Here is a 27,833-nt window from a genome sequence, read left to right as displayed (position 1 = left end):
CAGACCATCATCACCAGCTTGGCTGTAAACATTACAAGACGAGCAGTCCATCTATCTGGGCTTCTGAGAAATAGATTTCATAAACTTTGTGTTTGCAGGTTTCTCATGGGGATTTGATGAGTGTACATGTATATGTGTGTGTGCAGTAGGAATATTGATATTACTGGTGTAGCTTGTACAAGGTAATAACTGCATGTGTTTTTATTTTGAATATAAAACAAACTCTTATTTTTTTTTATTGGTTAGATTTTTTGTGCAGTTCTGATTAAAAAAATTACATTGAATGCAGATTTTTTTGTAGTATGTTACAGACAATTGATTGATTATTTAAAAAAAATCCCTGATCAGTTCGTGTCGCCATGAGTTCTGTTAAGCACAGCCAAGGATATGTGGAAGGTTGTGTTTGTGTGTGTGTGGCTTTTTTTTTTTGGGGGGGGGGGGAGTTTATGTTACATTGATTAGACATTCATATCAAAACATATCAAGCTTATTTGAAAAGAAAAAATACCTTTAAATTTTTTTAGGAAATGGCATTTTAAAAAATTATATCACACAACATACTTTGCACAAAATAACAATAATACAGAATTAAAATGCTGTTTCCTCAAAAAATTATATCACACAACATACTTTGCACAAAATTAGTGGCGGACCGTGACCCGAAGGAGACAAATGATTGGAGGGGCATTGTTCTTTGTGAACAATGCTGTGCCCCTCCAATGCTTTGTCTCCTCCGGGTCACGGTCCGCCACTGCACAAAATAATAATAATACAGAATAAGAATACAGGGTTCCCACAGTCATGGAAAATTCAGGAAAATCCTGGAAAAATTTGTGGTCATGGAAAGTCAGGTAAATTGGAAAATTTGTGAAAAGTCATGGAATCGCATTAACCTCTTGGCTATGGCAGCTTTCCAGTTTGTTGTTTCTCACGACTCTCATACTCTGTGATCATACTCTGCTATTCTAATTGGTGTTCATGATTTCCATTTTTCCCAGTTTTGTGACATCCCAATTACTACATAACTCCTGGGACGTCACAGGAAGTCATGGAATTTCTATTTTCAAATTTCTGTGGGAACCCTGGAATAATTTATATTGGTTTAAGTTGGTAACTGGTGCTCCATAAGTGTTGTCTATTAAAGATAATCTGGGTTTAACTAAACTATGGCTATGATCAGAAAACTACCCCTGGAGTTTAGAGCTTAAGTGAATAAATACATTCAACACTGTATACCCTTTTTCTTATCAACAGGAAGATTGGCAATTTCATACAACATTGAGCAATTGGATACGTCAAAGGACATCTAGAATTGGCGAAATTAGTGAGAATCCAAGATGGCCACCAAGCGGAAGTTACGGTCTTCGAGTGATGATCTAGATGACTTGGATCAGGTTGACAGTACCAACAATGGAGGCAGTGGAAAGAGGATCAAGTTAAGCCCAGTATGTATTTTGGTTGTTGTTGGGGGGATTACACAGGGGGCTAGGGGTGATTTTGCAACCCCAAAATGCTCAAATGTTCTCCAATTTTGCGAAATCAGTAAGTAGGCTGGGAAAAAGTAGCCCCGAACATTGGAGAACCTTTTAGCATAAATTCAGTGAACTGGAATTTTCTAGTACTATTTTGAGCATTTCGGGGGCGAAATCACCCTGAGCCGCCCCCCCCCCCCCCCACCGAAAAGAAGTGGTTTACTGTTAACCAAAAAATGAAGGTCATTTCATCTATGAAAAAAAAAACTTGTGCATGTACGGCATATATTCCCATTAAAAATATATGCTGCAACTTTCAAAAGGAGGGGGGCACACTTGTGTAGAACGGCATCCATTAAAAGATATTGACTATGGCTCTCAAAAGGGGGGGCATTGGCTGATTGCCCCCCCCCCCCTCTTAAATCTGCCACTCTTAAATGTGTTATATAATTAAATCAACCAATAGAATCATCTCCGTCTGTTGATACATCTCTGTATTGAATATCTTCGGAATGTACTGTTATCTTCTTGGGGGTGTCGTGGTGTGGTGGCTGTGTCTCTTGTCCCTCAAATTGAGGGGCGTGGGTTCAATTCCCATTTCCCAGCCATGACGTGTTTTCCTCAACAGCAAGAAATTTACCCACATTGTGCTGCACTCGACCCAATTGAGGTAAATGGATAACCGGTGCAAAGAATACCTCAAATTATGCTTGTTGCTGACTATCATATACACTGTACTATGGAAATTTTTGCATTTGATTGGATAAGAGTAAATCTTCAGTGAAAATCACTGTTTGTGAAACACTCTACTGGAACATTTAGGAATGTGATATGTAAACTTGCTTCATGTATGTAATGAATCAGTCTCATTTTTCAGCTTTTGGAGTTTGAATGTGTATTATCCAGTAAAGCTGAGAATCAATGTGGAAAGGCAAAATTTGAAACCTTTTTCTTCATGTCTCTATTATTCTATAAATTGTAAAGCTATGTGTAGCACTTCATTCGTTAAATTATATTTAAAAAAAAGTGTCAGTAAGATACTACATACATGTACATGTATGTGTAGCAAACTATATATTCAACAGCAAAAATCAGTTTTGAAAAACTTTCATTGCTTTAAAAAGAAATTTAACTGTATCTGAATTCTTTCCAGAATGATCTTGCATCTTTTGTATCAAGTTCAGCTAAATTCTAAAATTTATTCAAAGTGAATGACCAGTGCTATAAAAGTATTGTTCTATGAAATGGTTGGTGGAATTTTTAATGTGTGTGAATGTGGAGATGAAAATTATTGTTGTATCCACCCACGAGCCTATGGATGTGGATTCATATTGATGCAAACACTGCCATTGATAAATTATGTTCAAATTATATAAACCGTATATAGAAAGAAGACTGAAGTGTATTGATTTGGTCTAATCAATTCCCATTGCTCCAATGGGTAATATTGCACCATGATTAGAATTTATATCACGTATGCTTGTAATCTCTGCCTAACATGTAGAACTTTAGAGGTCTGGATGTTAGACTAGGTAATTTGCCTCACTCATCAATACCACAATGATGAGATCACAGCTTGGGATTAGTACAGTGGTGCTGTAGACACACACATACCCTCATGCTGTACGATAGTCAATGCTGCGTTACATGTATGTCATCACTTCAAAATTATTAGGCATCATTCCATTAGTCTGATCAATCGCAACTATGGAAGGCCAGCAACATCAACATCTGAAATAGATGTTTGTTCAAAATATTTTCTAGAAATGACATATTTTTATTATACATTCACTGTTTTCTTGAAAATTCAGTATGCACCTCTTTGTTTTTAAAGGACATTATGCAAATTTACTAAAGAAAAAATGATGACATTGATGGATTTCCATATACTTGAGATTGATCGGATCAATCGTAACTCTTTGTAAGACAGGGCCCTGGTGACACGACAGCTACTGTAACATTTGCTTCTGTCTAGTTTACATGTATGTACATGTATCTCAGACGGAGGACTTAGGGTTAGAGTTCGGGTTGGTTTTAATAGAATAATGTCAAGAGATAACTGCTTGTACTAGGGTTTATTCAGTTTTTAAGGTTGGGTTTTATGTAATAGCTATATTACAAACAACTTCCAGATTTTTCATCAAAGCAATTGTTGCCGCAGCAAATGTCAGGGAATCTCAATTCCCAGTTTGTTGGGGCGAGCCATAAAGTGGTCTGAATTTTTCAGACTACCTGGTATCTAACTGAGGAATGGGGATTGTGTACTGTACACGCAGCCTCAAGCTCAAAGTGTAATTTGTGCTAGACTTCTATCAAGACCCGTATGATGTGAACTACATTTACATGTACAGGGTCTTTGCAGACAGACTACTCATGAACTCTGAGTCTTCCTCTCTCTACTGGATAATCCCATAGTCTTGAGACAAGGCTACATTGTAGATGTAAATGATTTGTCTCACTCCTCGTAGCATCATTTGTCACAATGAGAGCAGCCACTGGTTGCGATGCGATGAGATGCGAGCCTGCATCCATTAGAGACCGACATCTCTCTATGTAACTCTTTCATGGTTGAGCGAAGGGGTGTGTGTCTATTTTGCAGGATTTTATTCATTCGAGCACTATTGCTATTGCTTCAGGTGTCACTGACTTGCTCCCTTTAAAACTGAGGTTTTTGATACCACCCTGAATTGGATACCATAAACAGTGAGGACCTGAGATTTGAATAGCCTTTTAATGACTTGAGGAGATGCACGCAAGCTACAGTTGATGATTTTGTGTAATTTGTGAGTTGTACACAGGGCCTTTCATAATGTCAGGCATCACTGGTCCCCCTCAAATGTATAATGTCTACATGGAGGACATGAGTTTTGAACAGCTTTTCATTATTGACTAGATGAGATTTGTCTGAATGCAAGGTGCATTTTTATAAATTTTGAGTAATTTGTGATTCAGGTTGTTTGAATGTACTTTTGTTCAGATGTCTGACTGGCCGCCTCACAGAGAGGTTTATAATGACAATGTTTATTTTCTTACCCTTATTATTGGATTCCATCTACAGTGAGGACGAGTTTTGAACAGTATTAAATTATTCTTGGTAATGACCGAAGGAGATTTGTCTGAGTACAAGCTACAGTTTATATTTTTTGTGTAATTCAGTGAGGTGTATACTCAAGATGTTTTATGCCTATACATGTATGTAGGATTTGCATGCATTGGTTTGAATTGCATTGATGTTTGTTATAATGTACACACATAGTGTATATTTTACCCTCAAAAATCAATTATGAAAACTAAAATTTATAGGGCCTAAGCATCAACTCCATGCAATATAATCCATTTGGAATATGCCCCCTTTGAGAAAGTTGGAGGTTATTTTAAATATAACTGCAAAATGACAGAAAATAATGTACAATTTCTTTTTAATAGTTTGTTTTAATAAAGTGAAACATTCCCCTAATGACTGAGGAAAAATAATATTCACTGTAGATTTTTATGAAAACCAAGTGTTTCAGGTTCCTTGATTGAAAATGGTGAGATGTAGGTCATGAAATAGTAATAAGAAAAAAAAAGATCATCAATATATTTTTTACACTATTAAGAATATAAAACCCTCAGATAATCTCCTTCATGCTTCACCTGGCGCAAAACAACTATCTGTGGAATGCACATAATTGAAGGCTCCCTGAATTAATAGTCTGTGCCTTTATAAATTTCAAGACAATAAAACATCAGTCAGTCAGGTGATAGTTCTTGCTCTGGTTGTATGATTTATGAGCTAAAAATAATCACCAAAGTCCTTGTAGCTTTTACTCTGAGCTTTACTGTAATAGCTTCATGGTTATAGCAGGGATATCCATGGTTATACAGTAGCAAGGTAGTGAGGAAATCAACAGAATCTTGTGGTTTCAATCCCTGGTTGGAAGCAACATTTACTGCAGTGCTCTGCTGTCTAACAAGTGTGAACATCTGCGAGTGTGAACATACTGCATTTGAACAGTGTTACAGAATGGCAGATGGTGGAGTTGATATTGAAGGTGCACGGAAGGAGCGTTCAGGCTCAATCTCTTCGGACGTTTCGTCAGACGATGATTCAGCGTGGTCAACCTGCTCAGAGCACAGTCTTCAGTTTTGTGGAAAAGGAGGCTTAATAAAAGTTCCTCCCATTCCAGATTTTGGAAGTGTGAGTTTGTTGAAATAAAATGTATTTTATTTTTGAAGAATAATATTCTGAACACTTGGTTTTTTTATTGAGAAATCTGTGTATACATGTACATCAATGCACCCTATATGTACTCACAAATTTGTATTGATGTCACTAATCAATATTACTCTGTAACAAGAAGCAACAAAACATCACATTAAATCAGGAAATGAATTACATGTAATATGCTCACTTCATATATGTAGATGACAAAAAGCACTTTGAACAAGGATCAATGTCTCTGTACATACATCATTACACTGAATTAATTCAGCAGTCATATGCGTACTGTGATCATATGAAATGCAACGGAAAGGTTATTTCCTTGTTTGAATAAATGGTATTCATCAGGAATCAGTTTGATAATTATTCTTGGTATGGAAACTTATTTGCATGACTTTAATAGAAATGAAGAGTCTTATATTAATCGATGTTTCAAACGTATATTAATTTCTTTATATGCACTGTACGTGTAAACATACATGTAGCTGTGTTCAGCAGGATTGAGTACATACATGTATGTAGTCAATGTACATTTATTTTTTACTTCTAACATACATGTAAAGTACAGCCCTGATTTACTGTTCTTTAGACAGGACTTTACTTGAAAAATATTGATGTTGTGACCACCAGCAGATTTAGTAACATTGTGTACAGACGTTCGATCTAAATAGATGAACATAGTGTGTATTATATCCTACATAGATTGAATCCTGTATAGCGATTGGTTCAAATAGCATCATGTGACCAAATATATTTCAACTATGATGTTGCGTGACGTCAGACCTCGATATATTTTTCGCTATACCAATATTCTGACGTCATTATTTCAGAAAACTGGATATTTAGCTGAACTCTCGGGCGCGCCGGCCAGCGAGCTCTCTCTCCCAGGCAAGATCCGTGATGCGTCGGCGCTGGCACTAATCTGCGTTCCGCTGAACGCGGTGGCTCGGAGAAAAGTAGCTAATTCAACGCAAGTAACCGGACTTTGCAAGCTCAGCGCATAGATTTTTTTTGTTATAAATTATTAAAAGTAGGATATAAAACAAATATATCAGGCGTTTTATTCGAAAGCATAGTGGAAATTATTAATCCACGGTTGGACTGGCAAAACTACTATATTTCCAATTGCCAGACCAACCTCGGATAAATAATTCCACTATACTTTCTCAAAGCCTGATATACATGTATTTGTTTAGTATACTCAGGGCTGCCAACATTAAGTGAGATCAATAGAAATGCATTGCAAATAAAGCAAAATTTTAGAGCAATGAGAAAGGATAAAAATAAATGAGTCTCACTCTCAGTGAGTGAGAGTTTGCAGCTCTCCATATTTTACCGTACAGTACAAATGTTTGCACTCTTTGATATAAAAAAAAAGGGTTCATGCATTTTTTTTTTACATATACTTCAGGGTATAATTTTACTATATTAATTTGAATAGCATTTTTGGTTGTTAAATAGAGAAATGCTTTCAACTATATTGTGTACAGTCCTACACAAAGAAAATTTTGTGGAGGAAATCTGCGATGCAATACATGAACCAGGAAAATTATTCCTTGTAATTAATAAGGCACCTTGGCGAAATTCTGTGTTGAGTCTTAATGTAGGAATCATCCTATGGAGCTAATAATAATAATAATGGCATATTTACCCGTGGTAGCCAATTCAGTTTCGAAAACTGTTCTCCCAGCGGGCTGTGCTATTATTATTACCTTGGCTTTAACACGGCTACCTTGATGGGGCGCTAGAGCATTCAAGGAATTTCTTCCTACCGGGTACCCATTCACCTGACCTGGGTCGAGTGCGGCACAATGTGGATAAATTTCTTGCCGAAGGAAATCATGCCATGGCTGGGATTCGAACCCACGACCCTCTGTTTCAAAGTCTGGAGACTAATCCACTGGGCCGCAACACTCCACATTTATTAAAAGCATTTTTTACGTGGGTTTTCTTCATTTTCCAGTGTTTTTTGCTACATGATGAAATGGGGTGATAAGAGTTGAGAGATGCTGGAAGAATCCTACAACAAAGGCGCTGTTGTAACTTTTGTTAAAGAGCCTATGTACATGTATGTACATGTAGAAGGATAATAATTCAGTAATTCATTTGAATTTGAGAGGTTTTCACACATACTTTATAACATATGTGGAAAGATGAACACATACATGTACATGTAGCCAATAGCAAATTTGTAGTAAAGTCACCTGTTAAAGTAGAAATATATTGAAAATCATAAAAATGAAGAATTATATATCAAATTAAAGGGGAAAATAAGAAGATCACGATGGTGTACATCATTTATCATGGAGAACGATGAAACTCACTTAATTGATAGTTTAAAGTTCTCTCTCTGAATGCTTCAAACACGCTCAATTACGTCCGCGAAATTGGGGTTTTTTGATGACGTGTATAAGTGTACGAGAGACTTGATTGGCTCTCCCACGTCAAGCTCCACTTGCATGCAAAACCTGTTGCGAGGGTACGTTTTCTCCAAACTGTCACTGAATACTTCGATCATGAAATGAAAGAAAACCCAGAAGTTTATCTAGATTTTGGATTTTCAAATTGATGATTTTGAAGATGATCGAAGAATGATGATGAAGTTTCTAGCTCTAGTGACGTGGATGGAGGTAAATTAGGGGAATTACGTCTATGATGATGAGTCGGACAATTCAACTTGCATGCCGGCCGATTCGCTACCAACTCATGCAGCTGCTAGTACTGCTAGCTGCACGTATGCCTATACCGCGGGCCAAAATAAATCCATGAAAATTCCAGCCTGACCAGCCATACAGAGTCTCTTCCCTCTGTCAAGGCTCTAAAGAAGGAAAATAATGATATAACTGTACTTACAAACAAGTGAATATATCCGAATCTGAAGGCAAATCAACTCAACGAATAGCAGCAGACGATATTCACCGACGATAAACTTCACATGGCCGTGGCTGGGATAAATTGTCACTCGTTCTGTTAGATATAATTTCTATCTCATTTTTTTGACAAAATTACGAAACTTGGGGAATTATTTATCTATATAAAAATATAGTAACACCTCGTACTATTTTTAAATTACGATAAAACCTTTTTTGAAGCAAAAATTTGAGGTAAATTAGAATTAGATTTAAAAGATCATCCCCAACATGCGTAGCTCGTATGTGATTGTAAACAAACCATCCAAAATGCCGATTGAGAGCAGTGCAACACGTGCATCTTCTCTCTCAGCCAAGGCGAGCAAGCAATGTGTGTTTGAATGTTTGTTTACAATCATATACGAGCTACGCATGTTGGGGATGATCTTTTACATCTAATTCTAATTTACCTCAACTTTTTGCTTCAAAAAAGGTAATCGTAATTTAAAAATAGTACGAGGTGTTACTATGTTTTTATATAGATAAATAATTCCCCGAGTTTCGTAATTTTGTCAAAATAATGAGATAGAAATTATATCTAACAGAACGAGTGACAATTTATCCCAGCCACGGCCATGTGAAGTTTATCGTCGGTGAATATCGTCTGCTGCTATTCGTTGAGTTGATTTGCCTTCAGATTCGGATATATTCACTTGTTTGTAAGTACAGTTATATCATTATTTTCCTTCTTTAGAGCCTTGACAGAGGGAAGAGACTCTGTATGGCTGGTCAGGCTGGAATTTTCATGGATTTATTTTGGCCCGCGGTATAGGCATACGTGCAGCTAGCAGTACTAGCAGCTGCATGAGTTGGTAGCGAATCGGCCGGCATGCAAGTTGAATTGTCCGACTCATCATCATAGACGTAATTCCCCTAATTTACCTCCATCCACGTCACTATATAGAGCTAGAAATTTCATCATCATTCTCTTCATCTTCAAAATCATCAATTTGAAAATCCAAAATCTAGATAAACTTCTGGGTTTTCTTTCATTTCGTGATCGAAGTACATGTATTCAGTGACTGTTTGGAGAAAACGTACCCTCGCAACAGCTAGGTTTTGCATGCAAGTGGAGCTTGACGTGGGAGAGCCAATCACGTCTCTCGTACACTCATACACGTCATCAAATTCGAGTCAATTCAGAGACCGATGGGAGGCGTATTTCGGAGAGGCATTTTAGCGCTTTTTAATTGGCGATTTCCACCTTATGTATTACTTTCGTTATTTTTGAATGACCAAATGATAATCCCCAAATGATAATCCCCACATATTGACCTTTCCACTGATATATAATCAGGCCATATTCATAATCAATATATTTCTCCTTTAATGCTGTGCGCAACCTACATCATAGGCTGTTTTGCGATTTAGGGTGCAGCACGGTGAAGTAAGGTTTAACTTAGACCATGGTCTAAAGTCTGTGCAAAAATTATGGGAAGCCAAAAAGTGTCAAAATTTTTTATATTGTTTGTTTCTTATATTTACTGTGCTCTTTCCTGATTTTTCAATGGTGAAGACAATCATCTATTTATACTTCCTGGACAATTATGAATGAAGACAATCATCTACCAGTATTTATACTTCCTACTTTCCTAGATAATTATGAATGATTTGAGAGTCAAATAAGCTGAAATATCTCTACTATTGGTGATTTTTGTACAATTGGCTAATCCATACTTAAGCCACAACTTTAAACCCGACTTCAAAATACGGGCCAATGTATTATTTCATTTTGTTCTGATTCCAGGGTCTTGTCAAACCAGCCACTTCAGACGGGTCGTTAGAATCTTCTTTGCACTTCAAAGTTTGCATGTAAATCCACAAGAAAGCAAGGCTGGTTTCCCGTATGAAATTGCAAACATGATACAATTTATTTATATTTTATATTTGATTTTGCTGTGATTCCAGGGTCTTGTCAAACCAGCCACTTCAGACGGGTCGTTAGAATCTTCTTTGCACTTCAAAGTTTGCATGTAAATCCACAAGAAAGCAATTAAGGCTGGTTTCCCGTATGAAATTGCAAACATGAAACAATTTATTTCTATTTTATATTTCATTTTGCTGTGATTCCAGGGTCTTGTCAAACCAGCCACTCTAGACGGGTCGTTAGAATCGGAACAGGAGAAGCAGAGATGGGATTTTACACCAGTCACGTTCGACCAAGCAAAGTCAGGTGCAGTACGTAAGTATGACTGCTGTGTGCCTATGACAGACCTGCCAACCAGTACGTTTTAGCCGTATTTAGTACGTTTTTGCAACCAAAATACGGCAGTACGTTTTTTCTTTGAAAAATATGTTTTTTGTATAAAAAAAAAAAAAAAACATAAAACGTGCCCAAATATGGTTATTAGATCAATGTAATTTCAGGTAACTTGTTTTTTTTTTCAATCATTTTGTTCAAATCAGGGTGAAGATATACACATGTTTTAATGGTTTTTTTTTTCATCTGCAAGAGCAGTGCGCATTTTAGCTTGCATGCAGCTTGAGCGCCGCAATGAGCGAGTGCGCCAAGCATTTCATTATGAAATACACTTTTTTTGGGAAAAATACAGTTTTTTTTATCACAGAATACAGTTTTTCATTCCCAGAGGTTGGCAGGTCTGCTATGATGTGACCCACCTTTGACCCTGGCTAGAATTCCCAGTTTTCCGCTAGATATGGAAAGCAGACACAATTCACAGAATTCAAAGAATTCATATCTTATCAAATTTTCCTGGCCGTAAAATTTCAGTTACTGTACTCAAATAATGAAAATCATGAAAATCAAAGTGAAAGCTGGGGTAATAATAATAGCAGGGCCCGCTAGGAGAACAGTTTTCGAAACTGAAGTGGCTACCCTGGGTAAATATGCCGTTATTCTTATTACATTATTATTATTAAATCGAATTAACAAAGTTGTGCATTTATACAAAAAGTGATAAAGCTGCATACAAAATGTCAAACTTGTTTGCAGTGATTGGCATGCATTACCAAGCTCTGTCTGCATGGAAATTTACATTTTTCTGAGAATGATTTTTACTATTTACATTTTTTTTTTGTTATTCCTCCCTACCATCCCTTTACCATCTCCAGAGCGTCCTGTTCGAGTTTATGCAGATGGTATTTTCGACCTCTTCCACGCAGGGCATGCAAGAGTTCTCATGCAAGCTAAGAATGCCTTCCCCAATACATACCTTTTGGTTGGAGGTAAGTAGGTTTGTGATATTTCAGTTAAAGGGGAAGTTCACCCTGATGAAAATTTTCCATCTTCAGGGCCCCGTCTTACAAAGAGTTACGATTGATCCAATCAATTGTAACTCTATGGAAATCCATCAGTGTCATAATTTTTTCTACACGAACATTTTCAAAACATCCTTTGTAAACAAAGGCAAACACACCAAATTGTCAAGAAAACAATGAATTTATGTAGCTTACGTCATATCTAGAAAACATTTTGAACATTCATGCATTTTAGATGTTGACGTTGCTGGCTGTCCATAGTTGTGGTTGATCGGATCAATCGCAACTCTTTGTAAGACGGGCCCCAGGTCCGCATGCACGTCATAAGTACCGCCATACAACTAGCGAACACTCACTCCTGAAGAGGGATAGTGAACCTGAGTCTACTCTCCTGCTCCCGGGGGGGCCACTTACATTGACGAGTGGATACCATGCGCGACCAAAAAAACACGTAAAAAGGATGTCTTTTTCACGATTGGGCACGTTACGTACGTAACGTGATAAGGGTGTCAAAAACGCAATAATAATGAAAAAAGGGTATCTATTTCGCTAGGACAATTACGTGTTTAGGGTCGAATTTGCGGGGATGATAAAACAAAATTAAAATATTTAATAAAGGATGTCCTTTTTGCCCCAAGGTGTAGAAGGTGGGGTCGTACTAAACCAAATAAGGTAAAGCCGACGACCGAAGGACCCGTAACAATAAAACATTCCTGTACTTGTTTAGGGGTTCATTTCAGGGAATATTTGCCATGAGTATCGTTTTGTTTCCAATACTTGTTAAGGGTAGGGTTTCACACGCCAATACTTGTTAAAGGGTGCATTTTCAGATTATGGAAATTACGTGTTTAGGGTGCTTTTCGAGACCCCATGGTCGCGCATGGTATCCACTCGTGAATGGAAGTGGCCCCCCCGGGCTCCTGCTACCTATTCACTGACTCAAGCTAGTATTCTCTCTCCTAATCAAGCCTTCTACTCAAACCTGCCTACTACTCATCTTTCCACTCCTTATAAAGACTACACTCATTTCGACTCTACTTTCAAACCTCCACTTTCTCGCCTTTCCAATTCACCTCCAATTCTATCCACTTTTCTTATCTCAGTCCCTCCAGGATTTTACACATGGTGTACCGTAAACCTCTTCCACGGATGAAAATATTGTTGTAAAAGATAGCAGAAGAAATAATAATACATATTGGTGAAGATTTGAGGAAAGTCCATGAAGGATAGAAGGTTATTGAAATTTCTGGTTTTTGATTTGTGACGTCATAAACGAGCAGCTGCTCCATATGTTATGTAATATAAAATGCATACATTTTTTTTCATTCGTAATGACTTATTTTTTATTTTCTTTTTAGAAGCGGGTGTGAAATCATTTGTGTATTGGTATACTGAAGGTAGAATAAAAACCATTTTGATTTTCTGAGAAAATGACATTTCATCAATTTTTGTTACCATGTGATATGTAGGAAAGCTGCTTGTGTATGACATTACAAATCAAATACCGGTAATTAAAGTTCTAATATAAATGTAATTTTTTGATGGACAACAAGTTTGTTTTTCAATTTGATAATCAGTTTTAACCATTTTTTTATTTAAATGTTTTTTAACTACTGATGCTGTTTTATCTAAAATTAATAATAATAATGCATGAGATTTATATAGCGCACTTTCCGTCTTGATTAGATGCTCAAGGCGTTTCAGAGCAGAACAACAAAAACTATTTACATATAATACATGTCTGACCAATAAGTCAATGTCTATCAAAAAACACTCTTATACAGGTATGTTTTCATGTAATTGAAAAAAACAACAATGATATTCTCTTGAATAATGATATTATTAGCAAGAAGTATAATTTTTTTTTTACCATTAAGAGTTTAATAGTTTCCATTCCTTTTCATTTCAGTCCTCATCATGCCTACGGTTGTAAGATTCTGAATCTTTTAGTTTACCCAATATTTGCCATTTGTCTTATTGTTTCCTCCTTTTTTCACATTGTTCCCCTCACAATGCATAGCATGAGCTTATTCAAACTTTTTATCTCTCTTATCAACTCCAGTGTGTAACGATGAACTGACTCATAGAAACAAAGGCAACACCGTTATGAATGAGTGGGAACGTTATGAAGCTGTCAGACACAACAGATATGTGGATGAAATCATTCGGGATGCACCATGGACTCTTACAGCGGACTTTCTTGAGAAACACAAGGTGAGATAAAATTTTATGAATAAAACAAGAGTTATGAAATGATTTTAGAATATTGTGTCTTGTTATTAAATCACATCAGTCACTTTCAATCCTATTTGCTATAAAGTGCATTGTTGTCACAATGTTGGTCTGTGCAGGTCGAAACCTTCCACCATCTTTGAAAGTTACATTTTTAATGTTAAAGCCCCAATGCAACTAGCAATTTTTTGCACCCTTGAACCCTTGTGGCGAGACGTTGTGAGATAGTATTTTCATCTCTAAAATGTCCCTGGACAACTATGATACAGTGTACATGTACTTGTATCTTCCAGTGTAGGCATAGCCAAGAAACCTCAGTTTTCTGATTTCTGAAATGACAATTCCATGTCGTATGATCAGAGGTGCCAATCTTGAGGCCTTAGCCTGATTTCAGGCCCAGATAACTCCCCATTTCCGGCCTTTTCAAACTTTAATGAATCGTACAGCTCTAATATAGTATGTTGACAATTAAAAACAATAGTATGGTAGTGGATCGTATTACCGAACACTTTTCATGAATTCAATCATATCAAACACATTATTCTCACAAAATTCAAACTTTCACCATAAATACACAATCACCTACAAAAAATATATATGTAAACATTTTTCCGAAATCGTTCTTCCTTTTTAACGATAATAGCTTCCAATCAAACCCCTCTTCGCATGTGAAATATTTTGGTCACTTGAAAAAGGTATCGTATTACCGAACGTGTGTTTTCTATGGGAAAAGTTGAGAAAACAACAAAATCACTGATGAGCTATTTTGATAATATTTTATTATTTTTAGAATATTAAGACTTAAAAAATGTGTTTTTGACCATTTTTCATCATCTTTCTATTCAAGTTCCCTTTGGAAGGATGTTGCAAAGTTTTGAGCGTATGAAATTATTTTCTGACGCATATGATGCGCACGTTCGGTAATACAAGGCCGGGCGGTAATACAAGGCCGGGCGGTAATACAATCACTCACTATACTACATGTATATCATCATAGGCATCCTATGATATTGTGAAGTTCTGTAACACCAAGCACTAGTTGAGTTTCCTCATTTTTACCTTTCCCATAGATTGACTTTGTAGCCCACGACGATGTGCCCTACGGAGCTTCAGGCACAGAGGACGTCTACAAAGACATCAAAGCGGCCGGAAAATTTGTCGCTACGAAGAGGACAGAGGGCGTGTCGACATCCGACATCATCGCAAGACTTGTAAGAGATTACGATATCTACGTCAGACGGAATCTATCAAGAGGTTACTCGGCCAGAGATCTGAATGTTGGTTTGTTTAATGTGAGTCATTTTCTTATATTTCATGAGAGGCACAATATCTTCATCTTTCTTCATTGGATTATTAGCCCAATCTAAAAAAAAAAAAATTATTAATTCTTTCTTATAGCCAATATTGTTTATAGCCGCTGAATTAGATAAAAGTTAGGTGTCTATAAAACGACCAAACGTTTGGTAGATTATGGTTGGTGGATTACAAATTTTTGTCCCCAGATTTAAAACAAAATATGGAAATGAATAAATATCTTTCATGTCCAAGATTCAAAACTGTGTATGATCTTTCAGCCTTGCCCTGGCTTCAAAGCACTAAAAAGCACAATACCCACATTGTGCTGCACTCTACCCAGATTTATTAAATGGGTACCCGGTAGGATTTGTTCCTTGAATGCTTTAGGGCCTATATGGTAGCTCAGCTAAAGCAGGGGTAATATATGATACCAAGTATAAGTATGCAAGTATTGTAGCTTCGTTATATAAATGTGTATAAAATGTCGCCCTGCGTGGCTGACATGTGGTAGTTTAAGCTCTGATATTTTACGTGTTTTTCACCATTATATTGTGTACTTTTGGTTTTATTGCTGTATCATGCAAATTTGTTATATGCATGGATTCACTCGGCCAACTTTTGAACCATTTTTTTCCAATATTGGTGTGATCTTTGATATAAGATTTTTTGCATTGGTTTTGATTTGAACTACTCTGTATATGTAAGCCATTTTGTACATGTAGGCTGTGTATTGTATGTCTACTGCCTACACATATACTGTACTTGGTGCTCACCATTCATGTTCATTCAACTTTAAAGGCTATTGTATTGTTCAAGTAAGTCATTGATCCTATAGCATTACAATGGAGCTATTGAGACTTTGGTTCATCTTTAACATTCTATTAACTGCTCAAGTCTCAACTGCAGCTGTGCCAAATCATGTACATGAACATGGATATCTTCATACTTCAGTATCCTGGATTCATTGCAAGTACTTGAAACACCGCCAGCCATATTATCAGAATTCAACGGCAACATTCCAGTTCCAGTTATTGAAGTCCGGCGACGTCAACCCCAACCCAGGACCAACAACCGAAAACGCTCCTGGAGAACATTTTGCTCGTAAGCTATCTGCGAGTACATCTAACAATGGAACTAATGGACGAATTGTTTATGACAGAGATTTTCTTCTGCAGTGTAACCCTGCATGGAAACATTACAGTCCTGAGGTGGTTACAAATGGACTGTCGAACATTGCTCACAAAACAACGAAGAACAGGGGCATGCTCCACGAGAATTTATGGCTTCGGATCAAAGAAATTGGTATCCAGACACGTTTTAGAGGTAAGAGAGGAGGGCATAAAATGGATTCTGCGAACAGCTGTAGTCGAAAGAAGCGAGGAAGGAACAACACCAATCTTCAAACAGTGTCGTGTGTTGATAACAATCTTGTAAGATCTCATTGCAACGTCTGTTTGTGGAACGCACATTCTGTAAGAAATAAAACTACGTATGTTACCGAATATGTTAATGAATATAATATTGATGTTATGTGCATTACAGAAACCTGGTTAAGTAATCAGGATAATGTATCAATAGGGGAGTGCACTCCTATAGGATATACATTCATTAACTCTCCAAGAGACGCAAGTAAACGGGGAGGAGGGATTGGAGTACTGTATAAAAGTATGCTCAAATTAAAGATTAAGAACATAGATTTCAAGTTTGCCACATTTGAATGCGCTCATATTACCGATTTGTCAAGCTCTATCCATTTTTTCATTGTGTATAGACCACCCCCTTCTTCAGCAAATAGATTCACAAGTTCTGACTTCTTGAAGGAATTTGATGAATACATATGTGAGATATCACTATGTCCAGGAAAATTGGTGTTATTAGGTGATTTCAACGTCCATTGGGAAGATATGAATAAAAATGATGTGCTTCACATGAGGAACACCATTTCTTCGGCTGGGCTCATTCAGCATGTCCAAGGTCCAACACACAATCTTGGTCATACTTTAGATCTAGTTTTTACCAGAGATGACTCAGTTATCTTACAGTGTCACACATTCGACACTTGTATTTCTGATCATTATATGATTCGTTTTTTATTGGCTCATCAGAAATCAGAGCCAGTCTCTGTTACTTCTTCCTTACGTAATTATCGCAAGATTGATAAAGCTCAATTCAGTAATGCTTTACTTGACTTAGTTTCATCTCAACCAGAAGATTTAGATAATGTGTCTCTTTTTGACTGGTATGTTTCTGGCGTCACTAAGGTACTCGATACCTGTGCACCATCTTCAACCAAGTCCCGCCCTCTGAAGCGACGTAGACCCTGGTTTAATCAGTCTGTACTTGTTGCTCGCCAGCACCGACGTAAAGCAGAACGTAAATGGCGTAAAACACGACTAGATTCAGATCGCACATTGTTCATAGAAGCTAATAGGAATGTATGTCAAATCATTGATACCGCTAAAGAAGATTTCTTGAAAGAAAAGTTAGGTTCGTGTTCTGTCAAGGAGGTATATCAGATCATTCATTCACTTTTGAACAAGAAGTCGAATCAACTTCCCTTATACGAATCTGCAACCAGATTAGCTCATCAATTCTCTTTGTTTTTTGTCAACAAGATAAGGAGAATAAGAGCTGAACTTGATGCATGTACTGTACCTGTTAACATTCAGTTTAGTGATATTGAAAATCAAAATATTCCACTTTTCGCAGAATTTCAGGTGCTTTCTCAGTCAAATGTATCTAGAATCATTATGTCTTCGGCTACTAAATCCTCCCGACTTGACCCGATTCCTACATGGTTTTTGAAAGAAAACATTGTTCATTTATTACCATTGCTCACAAATGTAATCAATCAATCTCTTTCTACAGGTATTTTCCCTGATCAAGCACATTCAGCAATCATCAAACCTTTTTTGAAGAAATCAGGGTTGGACGTAAATGACATCAGTAATTATAGACCGGTCTCAAACTTAACATTTCTAGGTAAACTCATCGAGAAGGCGGCATGTACTCAACTAGCTGATCATATTGAATCTAATAATATTTTTGATCCTCTCCAATCTGCCTATAGGCCAGGTCACAGCACCGAATCAGCTCTGATCAAAGTAAAAAATGATATCATGTTTTCTCTCGACTCAAATAATGTAGTTTTTATGGTGCTGTTAGATTTATCTGCCGCGTTTGACACAATAGATCATAACATTTTCATATCTCGGTTATTCAATAGAATAGGCGTTAGGTCCAAAGTCTTATCCTGGTTCCAATCATACCTGTCTGGATGGACTTCGCAAGTTGATATTGACGGCACATTGTCAAATCCCATAACTCTAGAATTTGGACTCCCTCAGGGGTCAATAGTCGGACCCATAGGCTACTCAATATATACTCTTCCAGTTGGCGACATCATCCGAAATCACTGTATCAATTATCATTTTTATGCTGACGACATACAACTATACTATTTAAGGAACATTTCTAGAATCAGAAGGTTCATTGACCAGTCTGCCTGTCACAATGCTGTTCGTTCATTGGTTCTGTCTCGTATTGATTATTGCAATGGGCTCCTTTCTACAATTCCCTCTAATCAATTAATTCGTATTCAACGACTACAAAATTGGGCAGCACGATTAATTTTACAGGTTTCCCGAGATCATCCTTCCCAACCACTCTTTAATTCTCTTCACCGGCTTCCTTTTAAACAGAGAATTACGTTCAAATTACTCTTGATTGTCTACAAAACACTGAATAAACAGGCTCCACAGTATTTAAGTAACTGCTTGAATCTGTATACACCAACTAGAGCACTTAGGTCGGCCAGTGATCACCTTCGCCTCACATATTCATTAACTCGTACATTAGCTGGTGACAGAACTTTTACAGTGTCGGCTTCAAAATCCTGGAACGACCTGCCACTAATAATTAGACAGTCTCCAACATTAGCAATTTTCAAAAAGTCATTAAAAACTCATCTCTTTCGTACTTTGTAGTTTTTAAAATATTACATTTAATTAATTCATTGTAAGCGCTTTGGGCCTAATGGGAAAAGCGCAGTACAAATAATAAGTAATAATAATAATAATAATAATAATAAATGGACCATATTATTATTTTTATATGAATTTAAGAAATAAAAACACCCTGGAAGGGAAAAGAGTCAAATTTGTGCACATACTTCCATATTAGTCACATATTTCTCTTTGGGGATTTCTAATGGTAACACATGTAGTTTATGGCATAGAAATGGGATGGTGTTTCTGGTCACAGTATTTTTCACTTTTTTGAAGCACTGAATGATGATTTTCAGGGCCCCATAACTCAAAGATTACCGATTAAAGAGAAATTCCAGTAGTTGCAGTAAACACTGATTTCATGAGAAAGTCTGTAAAACCAGGCTTAATTGTCAGTATATCATCGAGGATCTAGATCTGGTACAGTTACATTAACTGAACTTTGTGAAATCTTGAAATCTACGCTGAAAAATGTTCAGACTGAACTTCCCCAACACAGATAAGCGCACGTGGGACAGTGTATAATTATTGCTTTGAGCGTCGGGCCCGACGCTCTACCCGAATCCTGTACTTATTTGCTGATTTCTCAGCAATTACACAATTTCTTCCAGAATCCTTTGGCACATGCGTTTTATTTATACAAACGGACACTTTGGTGGTCATTTCATTGGATTCTGTACGAACTCATTTTGATATCGTTACCAAAACTAGCATTTAGCTTTAATCGCTAATTGGTAAGAACAATTCTGATTGGTTCCCAGTCAGTCTACTGAGCAAAATGTGCGTGCAATGATGATCGTGATAGGCCATTTCATTTAGTGATTAATCACTAATGTTTGTTTTATGGGGCCCAGGTGCATACATGTACATATGGCATAAAAATGGGGTGGTGTTTCCTTTCACAGTATTTTTCACCTTTTTGAAGGACTGAATGATGATATATAGGATTCATTTGTACAGCCTGTCACAGACACAGGTGAAAAATTGGACTTTACAGCTCAGGGTCCCTGTCTTGCAAATAGTCATGATTGATCCAATCAATCTCAACTGTTTGGAAATCCATCCATACCATAATTTTTTTCTACAGGAAATTTGCACAATCAAAAGGAATCATCCTGAATCTTCAAGAGAACGATGAATATACATCATATCTAGAAAATATTTTGAATAAATTTGCATTTTAGATGTTGACTGGCCGTCCATAGTTATGGTTGATTAGATCTATACCAACTCTTTGGTAGAAAGGACTCTGATCTTTCAGAATTCAAATCAATGTTAACCAAACCTTTTATTCTAGAGTCCATTCACTGGTTACATTTTGTACACATTTCTCCACTGTTTACAGGAAACGAAGTTCAAAGTTCAAGACAGCGTGGACAAGGTCCGACAGAGGGTGAGGAGAGTGGAGAGGAGGTCGAAAGAGTTTGTTCATAAGATTGAAGACAGGAGTATTAACTTTCTTCAGAAGTGGGAGGAGAAGTCGAGAGAGATGATTGGAAACTTTTTAGATTTATTCGGTCAGAATGGTCCTCTGGTAAGTATTAATGTTCCAGTCCTTCAACCCTCGCCTCTTCCATTTTATTTGTCCGCATATAGCACCCAAAATCACTGGGAAAAAAAAGTTTTTATTTTGGAAGGGATGAATAAGAAGGCAATCCCAGGAAAAGACAGCTTTTTTTTTCAAATCTCCATCTTTCTCTGTTTTACTTCTCTTCAAGTAAAACTGTGCAATCTATGGTAATTTGATAGCATTACAGCATTTCATTTGAACTTGAACTAGAAACAGGATATATTGTTAAGAAAAGTCCTACCTGTAGAAGGAAATGAAAGGAATTTTCCTGAGGTCTGCCACATACATCTAACCTTTTTTTTTTATTTGCTCGAAAGAAAAACTCAAATATGCAATGGAGATGATTGGATTAAATTAGCAGCAGACAAGACATAACAATGCAATTCAAATTTCTTATGTGTGGGATCGCTTTCATCCAGATCTGTGATAAGATCATACAATTTCAAATAAAATGTATATGTAAAAAGGTTTGAGGTCCCCTTTTTATTTTAGAACCACCTTTTAATATTTGCCTGTTTTACTAGCACAATCTGTTGAGTTGGTGACTGATTTTAAAGTTAATCTAGAAACATGTTTCTTCTGATAACAACATTTCTCTGGAAATACATTCTTATGTTATCCTCTTCCTTGGCCTTTCGCAATACAGAACCGGATGTTCCAAGATGGCAAGCGAACCCTCCAGAATGCCATCTCACCCCCCAGCAGCCCGGGTCACGGAAGCCCAAGTGCATCCTATTGGGATATCGAAGGCGATGACAAGTACGAGGAGGAAAGCGATGAGGAGTATAGGTATGGTCTGGGCCAGGAGAGTCTTGAAAGAGACCAGGACGAGCAGGAGGATGATGAGGATGACGATGAGGAGGAGGACGACGAGGAAGAGGAAGGGGAGCAAAAGAGTGATACAAAGTTGGACGATCGCTTAGCCAACAAGATGCCTTTATCGTTGCTGTCAACAGGTAGCCAACTGGCTTCACATGGAACTATGTCTTGTGATTCCAAATGAAACTGTAAGCAGTGCTTTCTGATCCTTGGAAACAGTGATTGCAAGGATGATAAAATCAAAAACTTAGAATAAGCGTCTGCACGGGTTGGACGAACTTAATCATCATAAATCTACGGACACAGTCAAGATGGCAAAGGGCACAGCTAATTACAATCTAAAGCAAAGCTGTATATTAATCTTCTGGGCGACTCCAGAAAGTATCTACGCCCGACTCCCTAGATGTGGGGCATCCCTGAAATTGTCTGTCTATGTTTTTTAGTTCATGTGAAAACTTATGATTCCCTAAAATTATCATGGTTTAAAGTTTTAACCTCGTATGAAGTAAAGTAACAAAAGAAGAAAAATTGGGTTGGATGGACAAAAAAGTTGATAACTTGCCCGTTTGCAACATTGTACAAGTACTGTGAATCTATTGGCTTCTATTCCTCATTCTCTCAGCCAGATATGTCAATCACCTGGCTTCTGTACTCAATGGCCCGTATTCTGAAGTCAGGTTTAACTTAGACCATGGTCTAACTCTGTGCTAACATTATGGAAATCCAAAAATGTCAAAATGTTTACTTGCGTTGTATATTTCTTATGATTAATGTGCTCTTTCCTAATTCGTCATGGTGAAGAAAGCTATCTTATTTATCCTTCCGACCCAGCTTAGAATGATTTGAGAGAAAAATGAGCTGATACATTGAAATTATACTGTTATAGATTTATGACACTATTGGCTATCCATACTTAAACCACAATTTAAAGCCTGAGTTTTAATTAAACCCGACTTCAGAAATACGGACCAATATGTTCAAACTAGGCCTAAGTTATTATGTTTATTTTGAACAACACTAATAATAATGATTTAAACAAACCTTCCCCAAAATAATGTATATCATAGTCCCACATGTAGACTTTATTGTTGTAGATGGAGTGTGACATCTACTGAAAACAAGCTTTCAGAGTCGAGAAAGAAGTTGATTTTTAATATTTTCTTGATACAACTACAACTTTCCAACTAAAAAACAATTTCAAGGAAATATGGAAGTTACAATTGATCCAATCAATCTCAACTGTATCGAAATTCATCCATACCATAATTTTTCTCCGGGAAATTTGCACAATCCCCTCAATAAACAAAGAGAGTCACACTGAATCTTCAAGAGAATTACGAATGTATGGAAAGATAAAAGCAGTCTAACACCTTTACAGTATGTTCGAATTGCAAGATCATTATTCAGTGATGCCAACCTTTATGGTCGAACTCAGGCAGTATAATATTCAGGCCATTTGAACAGTCTAATATGAATTTAGAATTCTAGGTGATATCCTGGGGGATGTTTTACAAAGAGTTAAGTATGACTTGGAGTCACACTTAAATGCCGTCGCGTATATGATATGCAACCCGCAATCTTATTGATTAATACACAGTAGTGGGCGTCCTCTTAACATGATCTGACCAATGCGGTCATGCCCTTTATACTGCACGCAACTAGGCATTTAAGTGCGACTCTACGTCATACTTTCATCTTTGTGAAACACCCCCAGGGCCCCATCTTACAAAGAGTAAAGATCAATCGTAACTCTATGGAAATCCATCAGTGTCATAATTTTTTCTACAGGAAATGTGCAAAATATCATTTGTAAACAAAGGAGAACACATCAAATTGACAAGAAATCAATGAATTGATGGATATACATTCATATCTAGAAATTTTTTTGAACAAACATGTATTTTATATGTTGACTTTGCTGGCTTTCCATAGTTGCGATTGATCGGATCAATCGCAACTCTTTGTAAGACAGGCCTCAGGTCTTCTGATTTATGATTTTTTACTTGCAGTTTCATCTCTAATTTGCATGTCTAACTCAAATTGGCAACGTTTTTCAGGGAATTTTTAGTTACTACATCTCTCCAGATATCTGATTTCCTTCATCCTCACACAACTCATAACATGTAAATCACACAACACTCTGGGGTCAAAGGTCCCAAATGTAGGAGATTTTTTTTTTAAATACTTTATTTTAATGTGTGAAGGAAACAATGGGAAAGTTGTCTATATACCACCATAATGGCCAGACAGATGTAGCCAATATCAAGAGATTTTTTTTTAAATACAAATCAACTATTGAGAAACAAATGGTCTAGTTTTGTACACACTATTGCCAATCTGTTTTCTCATTTGTTTCATTCATTAAAGTTACTTAATTTATTAAATGGGGTTAGATTTCCTTTTAAAAAAATAATGGATTATTATTACAAATATTGAATTTTCATAATTTATTTGTATCTACTATTGTGTTACCTCTTGTTCGACCCATGTTTGTATATATATGATATTTGAGAATAGCCATTATTATATCCTATACATGTATTTTTGTTGCCCATGTTTGAAATTACCGGTATCAGAATGATTTCTGATTAAGATCACTTTTTAGATACACAGTCCTGTATTCTGAACTCGGGTTTAATTTCAATTCTGGTTTAAAGTTGTAATGTAACTATAGGTAGCCAATTGCGTCCAAACTGTAATTAAAGATTCAATTTGACGCCACATTTGGTGCTCACTTCATTCACAACTGTTTGAGAATGATGAATTTAAAAATACCCAGTAGTTTTCTTCAACACTAAAGCTTCGAAAAAGAACAATAAATATAAGAATCATACAATTTTCATTGAAAAAAAATTGGCAGCCCATGAATTTAGTGCAGAGTTTGAGCATGGTCTAAGTTAAACAGGACTTCAGAATGCAGATCAGAGAGTTTAATAATACCGCATCCACTGCTATCTATTCGATTGCGCCATATGTCATTATGTATGGCTATAAATGGAGGAAATATCAATTTCTGTGCATCACACAATGGGCTTGGACATCCGCAAGTCTGGACATAGTGAACTATAGATGGCGCTATAAAGTATTGTAACTAGTGTCAAGGACAAATCAGGGACATTATCAAGGCTGGCCGTTCAAAGTCCAAGGATGCTTGATAATAATAGACCCTGTTCAAGTGACAATGCCCCGGTCAAAGCCTGCCCATTTTGAATCTAATACTCCATATTCAAATAATTTATAGATAAACCCGTTACTTGTAATGTACAACCAAAACTAAAATGTTCACAGAATCTAACAAAGCTTATACTTTAATAGGTAAAAGATATCTGCCAAATGATATTTCAGGAAAATGTATTATTACAGGGTAAATGAGAAAGGGAGATCAGAAAAATTACTTAAGAAATGCCCGTCTTATTATAGCGTGGTCCCACATGTTGTTTCCTGTGTTAGCTACACCAAGAACAAAAACATACGGTAGTAAAAAAAAAAAAAAGGATATAATTCCAAGCAAGCCTGAATTATTTTGATTGAACTTTGTTGTTCAAATTTAGCATTCTGGCATATTGTATTAAAAACACTTCAAGATTGCTTCCAACAATTTCCTGTAGAAATAATATTTTAATACTTAAACTTAGCTCAAAGTATGGACACATTCAATAGTCAAATGTTTATATTTCTAACATAAATGATGTTATAATAGCCATAAATACACAGGGTATATGAATCTCTGCTTGATATAATTTTCTTTTCTATTTAATGTCATAACACTTGTATTATTAGTATTTCTGTATCTTTCATATTTTAGGTAATGTGTAAGTTCATAACCCATTTTTCATATATTAAAGTTGTGCAATTCATACACTGATAGATTCAATAGACATTCACATGTATTTGAAGTCTGAGTATGGATACCATGTAACTGCTGTTGCATGTAAACCTTAATTAGAAACTATTCAAGGCTAAAAAATACGTGAATATATAGACATATTTTGTAGATGTTAACACAATATTCAAGAGAAAGAGGGAGGGAGAAACATTTTTGATAGAGCATATTGATTATCAACAAAATTTGAGATAGCTCCTTGGAAATTTGTCCCTATGGCGCAGTCACATTTCCCCTATGCAAGTAAAAACAGCCTTTTTAACATGATTGTACCAACTGCATGTACGGGCATCACCGGTGAAATGTGACTGCAGCATTCAAGATTTTTGTTTCTTTTGATTAGGCTATCTTTGATGCGTTCATATATCATATTGATAGAGCATATGGAATACTTCCAACGATTAACAACTGTATTAAGTATTCTACATGTACTGTATGTAATGTTACAAAACACTATATCACATCAGGGAGCTATTAAACACTTCATGATCACATGTATGAAACAACAATATCGATTTCTATATTATCGAATTCTTACAATCAAGTTATATTGATGTAAAAGGGCAAATGGAGGTGGTTTATGTAGGTTTTTCTAACATTGGTCAAATAAAATATATGTCAGTCACTGCACTTTGAAATACTGTCACATGTTCGGTTACACTTCGTAATTCCGAAGGTTCGTAATTCCAAAACACGTAAATTGCCTATACCTCGATGTTCGTTAATCCGAAAACGTTAAAGGGTTCGATAATCCGAACATTTGTGGCGTTATTCCGAAGGTTCAATTATCCAAAAACGAAATAAGGTTCGATGTTCCGAAGGTTTGTTAATCCGAAAACGAAATAAGGTTCGTTGTTCCGAAGGTTCGTTAATCCGAAAACGAAATAAGGTTCGTTGTTCCGAAGGTTCGTTAGTCCGAAAATGAAATAAGGTTAGTTAATCATTGAGTTTTCGGACTAACGAACCTTCGGAATTACGAACCTCATTTCTTTTTCGGATTAACGAACCTTCGGAATTACGAACCTCACTTCGTTTTCGGACTAACGAACCTTCGGAATTACGAACCTCATTTCGTTTTTGGACTAACGAACCTTCGGAATAACGAACCTTCGGAAATACGAACCGTCGGAATAACGAAGCTTCGGAATTACGGTTGTATGCGCACATGTTCAATGTAGTAAAAACCTTTGTGTAAAGTTTGATTGACATAATCATCACATGCAGTGTACATGACTAAATTATATTTTATAATTGTGTTTATTTCTGATTTTCCATTTGCAATGATATTATGTACTGTGTACATGTAATGAGGTGTATGTTATAAGAGTATAGTATACAAATATACCAGGCTTTGAGTAAGTATAGCGGGAATTATTCATCCGAAGTTGCACTGGCATTACTATTTTTTCCCCGAGGGGCAAAGCCCCGAGGGAAAAATAGTGATTATGCCAGTACAACCGAGGATGAATAATTCCCTCTATACTTTCGAAATAAAGGCCTGGTATATTTGTTTTATATCCTACTTTAATAAGTTAGAGCAATAGACCTTGATAATCTAGTTCTTTTTTTTTTTATCTGAACCAAACCAGCTGTGCTGACTGACCTACTTTTCCTGAAGCGCTTAGCTACGCGCTCAGTGCGCGGAACGCGTATTTGTGCTTGCATGCGCCATCATCATGATCTGTGACGTCAATGATGGAATAGTCGACTATTCCATCATTGACGTCACGGAATAGCACATTTTCTTCGGTGGGCGTTTCATTTTCGACATCATCGCAAAATAGTGAGAATATGTTTGGTCACATGATGCTATTTGAACCAATCACTATACAGGATTCAATCTATGTAGGATATAATAATCAATAACACCAAACCATTATTGTTTGAATATCCAATTAATAGAAAAGCTTCACAAAATTTGTGTTTGGTGCAATGACCTTACCAAAAAAATGGTATTATGGAATTCATAATAGGGGGCTACTTTTGGGTTTTTATCTGAGAACATATTCCAACCATACAGTATGCCAAGAAAGGTGATCGGGTCAGCATAAAAACATGATCAAGGGGATAAAACTTTGTTTGTTACAAAGTTGTGACTCAAGAATTTGATTAGTCCTTATCTTCTTTGAATAAGGCTAACAAAATATAGCACACCTTAGATTTTCTTGCCAATGAATTCGTTGATAGCTTACATTGAATCGCTCTGTCATTTTCTTGTAATA

The 27,833-nt window shown here is 36.5% G+C and overlaps 1 protein-coding gene across 4 annotated transcripts; it reads left to right on the top strand.

Moving 5' to 3' along the window:
• Positions 1-24,129, top strand: LOC129279359 (choline-phosphate cytidylyltransferase A-like). 4 transcript variants are annotated; one of them, XM_064110896.1, is made up of 8 exons: positions 1-182; positions 1,255-1,445; positions 10,659-10,767; positions 11,658-11,771; positions 13,867-14,018; positions 15,107-15,328; positions 20,685-20,873; positions 21,556-24,129. In XM_064110896.1, the coding sequence occupies exons 2-8, from the start codon at positions 1,338-1,340 to the stop codon at positions 21,910-21,912; spliced, it is 1,251 nt and encodes a 416-aa protein (XP_063966966.1). In that variant the 5' UTR covers positions 1-182; positions 1,255-1,337; the 3' UTR covers positions 21,913-24,129. The 4 variants fall into 4 exon arrangements, with proteins under 4 accessions (XP_063966966.1, XP_063966964.1, XP_063966965.1 ...); XM_064110894.1 differs by lacking the exons at positions 1-182; positions 1,255-1,445 and adding exons at positions 3,942-4,566; positions 5,317-5,652; XM_064110895.1 differs by lacking the exons at positions 1-182; positions 1,255-1,445 and adding exons at positions 4,364-4,566; positions 5,340-5,652.
• Positions 24,130-27,833: the final 3,704 nt, after the last annotated feature.

This window comes from Lytechinus pictus, chromosome 16 (genome assembly GCF_037042905.1).
Source record: "Lytechinus pictus isolate F3 Inbred chromosome 16, Lp3.0, whole genome shotgun sequence".
NCBI lineage: Eukaryota > Metazoa > Echinodermata > Echinoidea > Temnopleuroida > Toxopneustidae > Lytechinus > Lytechinus pictus.
The sequence above is the reverse complement of the archived record's forward strand: the minus strand, read 5'-3'. Positions and strand labels throughout refer to the sequence as shown.

Coding starts and splice junctions, on each gene's coding strand:
- LOC129279359 (XM_064110894.1), top strand. CDS start 5,479: ATGGCAGATGGTGGAGTTGATATTGAAGGTGCACGGAAGGAGCGTTCA. Junction 10,768..11,657: donor AGCAAAGTCAGGTGCAGTAC/GTAAGTATGACT, acceptor TACCATCTCCAG/AGCGTCCTGTTCGAGTTTAT. Junction 14,019..15,106: donor ACTTTCTTGAGAAACACAAG/GTGAGATAAAAT, acceptor CCTTTCCCATAG/ATTGACTTTGTAGCCCACGA.